This window comes from Chinchilla lanigera, unplaced genomic scaffold (genome assembly GCF_000276665.1).
Source record: "Chinchilla lanigera isolate Chin_1 unplaced genomic scaffold, ChiLan1.0 scaffold00051, whole genome shotgun sequence".
Classification (NCBI taxonomy): domain Eukaryota; kingdom Metazoa; phylum Chordata; class Mammalia; order Rodentia; family Chinchillidae; genus Chinchilla; species Chinchilla lanigera.
The window spans coordinates 13,825,653-13,837,177 of record NW_004955452.1 but is presented as its reverse complement, the minus strand read 5'-3'; the positions used below and the strand labels follow the sequence as shown (position 1 = coordinate 13,837,177).

The 11,525-nt window shown below is 38.7% G+C and overlaps 1 protein-coding gene across 2 annotated transcripts in view; it reads left to right on the top strand.

Moving 5' to 3' along the window:
• Positions 1-11,525, top strand: part of Clspn (claspin) — a 41,315-nt gene that overhangs the window by 5,210 nt on the left and 24,580 nt on the right. For both annotated transcript variants that reach the window (XM_013519609.1, XM_013519608.1), the window contains exons 2-8: positions 3,621-3,729; positions 4,257-4,702; positions 6,447-6,608; positions 8,470-8,547; positions 8,869-8,941; positions 9,609-9,717; positions 9,886-10,457. In XM_013519609.1, coding sequence (XP_013375063.1) covers positions 3,666-3,729; positions 4,257-4,702; positions 6,447-6,608; positions 8,470-8,547; positions 8,869-8,941; positions 9,609-9,717; positions 9,886-10,457 — 1,504 coding nt within the window. In that variant the 5' untranslated portion in view covers positions 3,621-3,665. The remainder of the gene's footprint in view (positions 1-3,620; positions 3,730-4,256; positions 4,703-6,446; positions 6,609-8,469; positions 8,548-8,868; positions 8,942-9,608; positions 9,718-9,885; positions 10,458-11,525) is intronic.

The window sequence follows — 11,525 nt, the reverse complement described above, 5'->3', positions numbered from 1 at the left end:
GCTCCTGCAGGCCGCCTTGCCCTTCTGCGCGTTTCCGGGCGCGGGAGCTGCTCCTGCAGCGCCCGCAAAGAGGAGGCCCTTCCGGCCCCAGGGCTGCGGGCAGGAGCTTTGTAAACACCCGGCCAGGGCGTTAGGAAGCTCGGAACTGGGCCTGCGAGGCACCTTGGGGGTCGTCACACGCTGGTCCCCTGCGTTTTCGGGCGGGGTCTCGACTGGTGGTTGACGGCTCACTGGGGGAATTGGGCATAGAAAAATATCCATTTTCAGGCTCCTGGGTCAAAATTTAAAGTGACACCAAACCCCCCAGTAATCTAATTAGAATTATACAATTAAGTTAAGTAGTACAATTTTGAAAATTAAGTTCAGCACAGAGGCCCACGCCTGTAACCCCAACTACTCAGGATGCAGAGGCTGGAGGCTGGCAAGTTCGTAGCCAGTCTAGACGACTTAGCAAGATCCCTCTCAGAAGGAGAGGTGGTAAGCTCAGTGATAGAACACTTAGGAGTTCAATCCGCCGTACCGAAAAAAGAAATTAATGCAAAAATTCACATAATTTGTTATTGAACAAAATATCAGTGTCAGATTTTGTTTTGTTTTGTTGTTTTTTGAGACAGCAGGATCTTGCTCTGTGCTTAAAGCTGGCCTTGAACTGCCTAGGCTGACCTCCTACTCAGGGTGGTTCTCCTGCCTCAGCCTCCCCAGTGCTGGGATTACAGGCATAGCCTCTATGCCTGGCAGACTTAAATATTGACAGTATCTGACTGCAGGATCCCGGCTCATCTCACTCTAATCCAATAATAAAAGCTCCAGTTCCAATAAAACTACAAAAGCAGGTGGCTAATCTTATGAGGCATAGTTTACCATTTTGGTTTTTAAAAATATATTGCGTTAAGATTTATTTATCTTGATTAATATATTTTTTGAGGCCTCTCTGCCTCACCCGATTCCTGGCCCTGCACTTTAACATTGCTAGTACTCCTGCAAATTGCCTGGAACAGATTCATTATTAAGGACATCAGCATGTTAAGCTGGTATTAGCTGTGTGGTTACCTCAACAAAATAAACAAAACCAATAATGTGACTGCTTTGAGTTGTTGGAAGGTCATCAGCACATACTATACATGGTAATCTTCGGTGATTCCTTGCCATATTATCTTTAGTTATTATTTTAATAGTTGTGCCAGGCATTCAAATTGGTTTGGTTTTTGAGAAATCATTAGGTGAAACTTGTGTCCTGTTATGTTACAGATGTTAGTATTTTCCCCCTTCTTTTGTTTTGTTTTTTTTGGTTTTTCTCCGGTACCGGGAACCAAACTCACGACCTTGCGCTTGCCAGGCAGGTGCTTTTGCCGCTGAGCTAAATCCCCAGCCCCCTTTTCCCCCTTATTAATAAATTGAAGCCACGCATGGTGGCACATGCCTGTAATCCCAGCCCTTGGAAGGTGAGGCTAAGGCAGGAGGATCATTGCCAGCCTACATTGCATAGTGGGACCCTGTCTCAAAAAGACCGCCCCCCCAAAAAAAATTTGATTCAAATCCCTGTAGGGGAAATAGGAGACCAGGCATGTAGGGTCAGGTTGGTCACTTATGTACTGATCAAATCATCTAACTCTCTTCTTAGATTTTTTGTGACTTTTTAAACCATTTTCATGAGAGATTTCCAAATATGTATAAATGTAGAAAGCTTGGTATAATGAACCCATCACTTAACTTTGTTACTAAATCCTGGCCAATCTTGGTTTCCATTTCTTTCCCTCTTCACTGGATTATTTGCAAGAAAATCTCAGACATTAAGCTATTTCATTCACAAATATTTCAATGTGTGTGTTCCTAAAAGATAAAGTCATCCATAAAAATAACCACAATATTATTACCACACCTAAAAAGCATCTAGTCAGTGTTCAGATTTTTTTGACTCACGTTTTCATTTTTGTTTGAATCAGTATTCAAAGTCCTAAATATTGCGATTGTTGACATATGTATATGTGTGTGTATCTATTTTATTTTATTTTTTGTGGAATTGAGGATTGAACTTAGGGAACACTGAGCTACATCCCCAGCCCTTTTTATTTAAGACGGGTTTATTTTTATTTTTATTTTTTCAGACAGGGTTTCACTGTGTAGTTCAGGCTGGCCTTGAACTTGTGGTGATCTTCATGCCTCAGCCTCCTAAATGCTGAGATTACAGGCTTGCGCCACCACACCTACCTAACAAAGACAGGGTTTTGCTAAATTGCCCAAACTGGCAGAAAATGCAGTCCTCCTGCCTCAGCCTTATGAATAGCTAGAATTATAGTTGTGTGCCACCTTGCCCATTTTAAACCTTTAATCTATAGGTTCCCACTCCTTTTTCTACCTTGTAAATTTTTTTTTTTTGGTCTTTTTGAGACAGGGTCTTGCTATGCAGTTTAGGCTGGCCTTGAGCTCACTTTGTAGCCTAGGCTGGCCTCGAACTTGCAACAATCCTCCTGCCTCAGCCTCCCAAGCGCTGGGATTATAGGCATGCACCACCATGCCCGGTACCTTGTAATTTATTTTTAAAGACACCGTCTATATTGTCCTGTAGAGTTTCCCACACCTAGGTTGTATCTCTACAATTATCTGACATGTTCCTTTGTTCCCTGTATTTTGTAAAAATGGCTGGTTATGTCTAGAGATTTAGATTTGATTGTTCTGACAAGAATGTTTTCTAGGTAGTGCTGGGTACTTCTGTTAGGCTATAATAGTGTCTGGTTGTTTCTCTTCTGGTAATGTCAGCCACAATTAATAATCATTGCCTAGGTCTGTTATTTTCAATGGTTGCCAAAATTGTGAAGTCTAATTCTGTCATTTTTTCATTAAGTAGGATATTTCTCTGAAGGAACAGTTCCCATCACCAGTTATTTGGGCATACTAAGGAATAGGTCATACAGAGAAAGCATAATGAATGTTTGATTCTTTTTATTTATTTACCATTACTTAAAGAATTGATTCTTGGAAATGAATCTAGATTAATTTCATTATTCTCTTGGTACATTAAATTAAGAGATACCTGCTTACCTGTGCTTATTGCAGCAATGGCTAAGATATTGAATAAGCCTAGGTTTCTGTCAAGATATGAATGGCTAGAGAAACTTGGGTGTATATACCAAATTGAATATATTTAGTCAAAGAAGAATAAAATCCTGTCATTTGCATTAAAATGGGTAAAACTGGAGCATATTGTGTTAAGCAAAATAAGTCAAACACAGAAAGACAAATATTGCTTATTCTTATAGATAAAAACTTAGAAAAAAAGAGATGAATTGAAAGTAAATGATTACTAGGGCCTAGGAAGGAGAGAGCAAAAGTAGAAGAGTGGATGTATGTGATGTATGTATGTATATGAAAATCTCATGGTGAATCCCCTTAATTTGTACAATTATAGTGGTATAATGAGTATAATTAAAAAATTGGTTCTATTAGCATCCCTCAAATTGGTAGCATTTTTGTGTTCAGTAACTCTAAATGTCATCACTGCATCAAGCGATTGTACTGATTCTTCGTTCAGCTTGACGACCCCCTGATGATTTGTGGAGCAGTATGTACTTGGAGCTCTGTGTCTCATCCTGGTTAATACAAAGTTGATTCTTATTTTCTAGATTCACCTAGAAATCAGTGATCTAAAACTCATTTCACAAGAAAAAATGGACAGTCCTTCAGACAGTGGACAAGGCAGCTTTGAAACAATTGAGCCCTTGAGTGAAAGAGGTTTGTAATATTCAGGACTTTAATTTTAAGGACTGGAATTTGGGAGCCTGGGTTGTAAATGGGTTGGATTAGTTCCTTTATTCTCTTGGTATATTAAATTGTTAATGCCCCAACTTTATTAGTTCTTTTGTTATAAAAGCAAAATAGCAACATTTATACCTTTTTAAAAATATCCATTTCTCTTATATTCTTGAACATATAAAATGCTTAATAGCTACTACATTGCCTGGCTAAATGCATTCATCTTATGATCAAAGGATTTTTTAACACCTGCCAGAAGCATTAGAACAACTTTACACATTATAAATATATATAATTACACTTCTCAGCAAGAAACATTTTTTCAGGGAAAATGTTTTTCACAATATATTTTTAGATATACTTTGCTACAGTCAGTTCTTAATGGTAGTTACATAATTTCTCAAGGTGATATACCACTTGTATAATGTAGTATATTTTTGAGAATTAATAGAACCAGGCAAAGAGCTAAACAGTTGTACGCCTTCTTAAAAAATTGTTTTGTCCAGATTCAGATGAAGAGATATTCGTGAGTAAGAAGCTCAAGAGCAGGAAGGTGATACAGTACAGTGATTCTGAAACAGAGGACACAAATGCCGCTCTGGAGAAAACTACCTATGACAGCACTGAGGAAGAGAAAGAGAACCTCTATGCTGGAAAAAATGGAAAAATCAAAAGGATTTATAAAACTCTGGATGACAGTGAGGACAGTAATGTGGAAGAATCTTTGTATCAAGAAAATCCTAAAACTCCAGTGACACCTTGCTTAGAGCTGAGTCTCCAATCTGGAAACTCTGTGGACTTTACCACTGACAGAAAGACTTCTCAAAAATCTGATAAACATGATAAAGAAGGAACTGGAGGAAAAGCAAAAGTAAAATCAAAGAGAAGACTTGAGAAAGAGGAGAGAAAGATGGAAAAAATTAGGCAGTTAAGAAAAAAAACAAAAAAGGAGGTACGTTATATTTCTTAACTATGTCATGCAGTCTTTATTCATATTATATAAATTGTGTATGTGTGTGGAGGGCTATCAGAGATTGAACCTAGGAATCCTGAGCTACATCCCTATCCATTTTTATTTTGAGACAAGATCTTGCTAAGTTGTGCAGCCTAGCCTTGAATTTGGTGATTCTCTGGCCCCAACATTTACAATAGCTGGATTATAGGTATATATCACCATGCCTGGTTTATGTTTCCATTTTTAATTGATACATAGAAGCTACGGGGTATAATATGATATTTCAGTCATGTATACAATGTATGATCAGATCAGGGCAGTTGGCAAAACTATTCCCTTTGACTTTTTTTGTTTCTACTGGCACTGTGCAGTACTCAAGATTTTTTTTTTTTGTCTTTTTCACATAAAGTTTCACTGTGCAATTCAGATAGTGTACTATCCTCTACTTCTGTGAGATCAACTTTTTAACTTCTACATGTAAGTGTCTCTCTGGGCCTGGCTTATTTCACTTAACACGATGTCCTTTAGTTCCATCCAAGTTACTACAAATGACAGAATTTCATTATTTTTTATGGCTGAATAATATGCCTTTATATATATCTCACATTTTCTTTATTTATTCAATGAAGTACTTTTTTTTGTAGTTTTGGGGATCTGAGCCAGGGCCATCTCATGCATACTAGGCAAATGCTGTGCAACTGAGCTATGCCCCCAGCATGAGGTACATTTTAAAGAATAATTTTCTTTTCCTTATGTAGGTTAACCTTTTAGAAAAAGTGGCTTTTAGTGGTTGGCTTTTAGCTATATTCTGCACTCAGAATATAGCTTTGAATTGATGGCTTTGTGTAGAGAATAATAGGGCATGTGATTTAAAATTTACTGGTTGGGGCCAGGAATATAGCTCAGGTGGCACAGGTGCCTGCCTGGCAAGCACAAGGTCCTGAGTTTGATTCTCAGTACCAAAAAAAAAAAAAAAAAAGAAATTACAACTTACTGGTTGTAGCTTGGTGTGGTGGTGCATGCCTGTAACTCCCGCACTGGGGAGGCTGTGGCAGGAGGATCACTGCAAGTTTGAGGCTGGCCTGGGCTCCATTGTGAATTCAAGATCAGCCTGAATGACATAGTGAGACCCTGTCTCAAAAAAATAAAAACTTACTGGTCATATTCACTGTGGCGGATATCCAGAAATGCTTCCAAATAAATGGGTTTCTGATTTTCTTTGCGACTGTGTGGAGTAATTCTTTGCTGCTCCTGATCTGATGAAAATTAACTCTGAAATGTATTCTTTTTAATGTGCCAAGTTTGTTTGTTAACTAGAAACATCATCCTCAAGTTTTTTTTTTCATCCTCAAGTTTTATCAACTAGTTGCTCAGTAAGTGGTTGACTTTTCAAAAACCTTTACTGTTTACTAAGTTAATTTTGGATAGCTATATAAAAATCCCGGCTTGAATTTCAAATGATAATGGTGGTTTAAGAACCAGTAAGACTGTTGTAGGTGCCATGTTTGTTTTTTTGATGGAAGTTAGGCTTTTTCTGGCTTGTTCCAGATTGCTGTGTAATATTGTGAGATGTTGGATGTTAGCATGATTGGATTATACCTTTTCTTTTTTTTTTTTTTTTTTTGTTTTTCTCCGGTACCGGGAACCGAACTCACGACCTTGCGCTTGCCAGGCAGGCGCTTTTGCCGCTGAGCTAAATCCCCAGCCCCCGGATTATACCTTTTCTTTATGCTTTGTCCAGGAAAATGCTGTGGAACAGCCATTGAATGACAGCGGCTGTCTTCTTGCAGACAAAGACCTTTTTGAAACGGGTTTGGAGGAGGACAGTAACTCTCCATCGGAAGATGAAGAATCATTAGAATCAATAAGGGCCGCTGTGAAGAACAAAGTAAAAAATCACAAGGTAAGTGAAGCATGGTTATAAGTTAGCCAAACATTCTGATGTTTATTTTTTATTTCAAAAGTGTTTATTATAACCTTTTTTCTTTATTCTGTTTTTTAGTACTAGGGAGTGAACTCAGGGCCTCATACATGCTAGGCAAGCCCTCTGAGCTATATCCTCAGCCTTTCCTATTTTTGAGACAGGGTCTCACTGAGCTGTATCCCGGCCTTTTTTATTTTTGAGACAGAATCTCACTGAGTTGTCCAGCCTGGTTTCAAATTTGCAGTCCTCTTGTCTCAGCCTCCTGAGTAGCAGGGATTAGAGCAACTTTAATTTTATTTAGTGAAGAAAAACATGTGTTGATTGATTTTTCAGTTGTTAATTTTGGAAACTTGCAGGACAGGTGATAGACATGCTAATTTGCTTGGAAATTGGTACGTACTTTGTTAAAGCCTTTTTAGAAATCCTGGTGGGTGGTGAGGTATACTATACTTTATGTTGTGGTAAGAATCAAGTAAATAATGGGGCAGAGTTGTAAATTTTATAATCATGTGGCCTCTGAAAAATCAACTGTACAGGGTTTCAGGAAGGGTGTTAAAGAGAGGCAAGGGCTGGAGGTGTAACTGATAGAGAGGCATGATTAAAACATTGCTGTCTTGATTGTTTGAAAGCATGAAGAGCTAGGGGTGTAGCTCAGTGGTGGAGTGCTTGCCTAGCATGTGTGAGGCCCTGAATTTGACCCCAGTATTACTCCACTACCACCCCCAAAAAAGAGGGTAACTTTTTCCTAGGATTTTCTTTTACTGCCTGGAAGTTGTTTCTGCTTCTTAGGAAAATATATAAATAGAGCTAAAAAATACCAAGAGTCCAAATTCCATTTGAGATACCTTGTTTTCTTTCTTTCTTTCTTCCTTTTTTTTTTTTCTTCTTGCAGTACTGGGGATAGAACTTAGGGCCTCACACAAATTAGGCAAGCACTCTTATCACTGAGCTGCATTGTATATCCTTTTTAAATTTTATTTTGAGACAGGGTCTCATTAAGCTGCCTGGTTGGGCTTGAGCTTTCAATCTTCCTTTCTTAGCAGCCCGCTCCCGCCCCAGCTAGTATTATAGGTGTGAGCCACTACATTCCGCTTAAAATTTTCTTTCTTTTTTTTTTTTTTTTTTTTTTTTTTGTTTTGGTTTTTTTTTTGGTCTTTTTGAGACAGGATCTCGCTGTGCAGTTCAGGCTGGCCTTGAGCTTACTTTGTAGCCCAGGCTGGTCTCGAACTTGCAAGAATCCTCCTGCCTCAGCCTCCTGAGTGCTGGGATTACAGGCATGCGCCACCACTCCTGGCAACATTGAGATTTCATCTTTTTTTTGTTTGTTTGTTTTTGGTTTTGGTACCAGGAATCAAACTCAGGACCTTGGGCTTGCCAGGCAGGCGCTTATGCCACTGAGCTATATCCCCAACTCTTGACTGTCAATATGAATATCTAATTTTGAGAGGTTTTTTTTTTTTTTTTTGGTACTGGGAATTGAACTCATGACCTCAGGCTTGCCAGGCAAGCGTTTATGCCACTGAGCTGTATCCCTGACCAGCTTAAAATTTTCTATTTGACTTTTTTTTTTTTTTTTTTTTTGTTACTGGGAATCGAACTCACGGCCTCAGGCTTGCCAGGCAAGCACTTATGCCACTGAGCTATATCCCTGGCCCAGATTTTCTATTTGATAATCATTGATTTATTAGTAATGTAGCATGATGTAGTAAGAAACATCCTTTTTAAAGTTTGTTTGTTTGTTTGTTGTTTTCCAGTACCAGGAATCAAACTCACAACCTTCCCCTTGCCAGGCAACCCCTTAAAGTTTTTGTCCTTATAATCAACTTGCAATATTTTTCAGAAAAAGGAATCAGCTTTGGAGAGTGAGGCCTTTTCATTTGAAGAAGAGAGTGAGTTACCAAAAGGCACCATGAAAAAGGTAAGGTAGATCCATGAGTGGTGGTCACATCGATAGCTTCCCGTGGGAGATTGTGGGTTCTCAGGGATAAGTATTGTATCTTGCCTAGCCTATTTTCATGGTATCTGATGTTTGCTTTATGCATAGTAGGAGCATGAATATGAATTGATTTTCTGAGGCTTGTAAATAAATGTGTTCCTTGCATTTATACTGTACTGAAGTTTATTAGTGCTGGTGGTTCATTCTCTTTTCTTGGCAAGAACAAGGTATTAAGGGATGAATATCCAACTTTCTGGATAATACCACTAATGTCTCACATCTTGTTTTCTTGTTTTCTTTAAGGAAAGAAAGGCAGCCAAGTTAAGTAAGGAAGCATTAAAAAAACTGCATAGCGAGACTCAGCGCCTTATACGAGGTAATTCAAATCAATATGGTGAACTTTGAGGAAAGTCACAGTGTTTTCTTGTAAGAGCAGCTTGGGTATTGGGTTTTTTTTTAACACTTCTAATTCTAATATTAACCTTGTGCTTGATCTTGGTGGGTGCCCATCGTTCCCTGGGACGTTAGGAAGATCTGAGAAAATTTCCAGGGCTGTAGTGGAGGAGGAAACTTTTTAATGGTTGTCCATGGACTGATTGCATCAAGACCCTTTTGGGAGGTTTCGCTTTGTTGAAACAAGGTCTCGCTATGTTGCCCAGACTAGTCTCAAACTATTGAGCGCAGGCAGTCCTCCTGCCTCAGCTTTTGAAGTAGCTGGAACTACCGGCATATGCCATGATGCCCAGCTTAGGAGATTTTTAAATACATAACATTTTAGGCTCCACAAAGATTCTGATTCAGTAAATTTGAAATGGAATCCAAGAATCTATGTTTCCTAAAACTTCCCGGATTATTTCGATTACACAGTTAGGCTTAAAATCTCCTGCTCTTCAGGGAAATCTTTTGTACTTAGATCCTGTCTTGTTCAAGGCAGAATTATTTTCTATTTCTGGTGATAGCTTTGGTGATACTGTTTTGTTAACTGTAAAGTAATATTTCAGAATATACAGTACGTCTGTTTGCTTTTTTTGTTCCATTTTTAGAGTCTGCACTTAATCTTCCATATCATATGCCTGAGAATAAAACCATTCATGATTTCTTCAAACGTAAGCCCCGGCCCACTTGTCAGGGAAATGCCATGGCACTACTGAAGTAAGAACCTTTTTTCCTTGTGATTATAATTGTCATGAACATTCAGTTTGTAGCTAAATGGGCTACAAAAAGTCCAGATTCCTTATTCCCTTAGAACCGATGTAATTGACTTATTATTTGCTCACATTTAGGATAATTTTAAATTCTTGCTCATTTTTCTTTCTCTAGGTCATCTAAGTATCAGTCAAGTCATCAGAAAGAAATCATAGACACTACAAAGACAACCGAAATGAATGGTGACCACTGTAACAAAGGTTCTGAGCAGACAGGATGTGAAATGGAAATTAACGAACACCTTATGGTCTCAGAGGAACCTCAGATTGCTACTGGATCCGATGAGACTTGCACTACAGTTCTAGTGAGAAGTGAAGAACTAGATATTCAGGAGAAACGGAAACAGAACAATCCTAGACCTTCACCTGAGGATAGCTCAGTATTACAAGAGGAATCTGGCTTCCTCAGGAACACAGCCAGTGAGGAGTATCAGATTGGAGGCCTTGTGGCCTCTGAACCGCATGCCCGGGAGGGAGAAGAAAGTCTGCATAAAACAGAAGAAACAGAGGAGAAATTGGAAGAACCCACGCAGCAGACTAAATCATCAGCCGTTGTAGTACCTGAAAAAGTGAGAAGGTTCACTGTGGATAGACTGAAGCAACTGGGAGTGGATGTTTCCATTAAACCCCGGCTGGGTGCTGATACAGATTCCTTTGTGATACTTGATGAGCCTGAAACCAACAGAGGTAGACCTTTAAGTTGTGTTCAGTAATTTATCTGGGGTGATTTATCCTGGCACCTTTAATTATTTTGTCTTTCATTATTTTGTACGTGTGGAGGATCAGGAACATAGGAGAAACCATAACTACACGTACTCTTGTTCTAGAGCTGTACTAGATATGGGGAAAATTCCATTTAGATAAATTTGGCAGGATATAAGAATGATCTAACCTTATGGAAACCAATTGATAGTTAATATGCAAACAAGATACATTGCTATTGTGTTATTGTTATGGTATCTGGGAATTTATTTCTTCTTTGGCAAACTGAAAGCCCAAGTTTTCCTGTCTGAGTCTGTGTCAAATCTTCTTAAGTCATTCATAAAAACATTCTGATTTTCATAGCTAAACAGAAACATTTTGATTCACTTAAACTGTCTGCAAAACAGAATTTCTTAAACTATCTACCACATGCAAGATCCTGTAGGGCATACCAAGATAAATTAGACATTTATCCTACATTTAAGATGCTTACTCTAGTATTTATATAAGAACTGTGCACATAACTGTAATGCAAGGGAGGAAGTGGTGGCATCTTCGTTAATAAACCCACAAGTTGTCCCTCAGAACCTGTAAGGGAATAATTGATTCCAGGACTCCTCACCTACTCCAGGCTACCAGAAATTCATAAATGCTCAGATGCCTTTGTTTGTTTGGTTTTTTTTTTTGGTTTTTCTCCGGTACCGGGAACCGAACTCACGACCTTGAGCTTGCCAGGCAAGCTCTTTTGCCGCTGAGCTAAATCCCCAGCCCCCAGATGCCTTTAATAAAACGACATAGCACTTGCATAAAATCTATACTCTACTTATAATACTATGTAAATATTATGTAAATAGTTGGGTTTTTTTTTTTTTTTAACCTAACACATAGGGCTCTTACCTCACCCAGCAACAACGTTGCAAAACTTAAAGAAAGACTTTTCTTTCCAGGAAGAGGTTCCTGCTAGCTTTAAGGCTCTAACTTCAGTCTGTACAGTAATTCTATTTCAAGCTCCTCGTGAGCACCTGGGCTAAAATGTCAGCGTGAGGGGCTGCA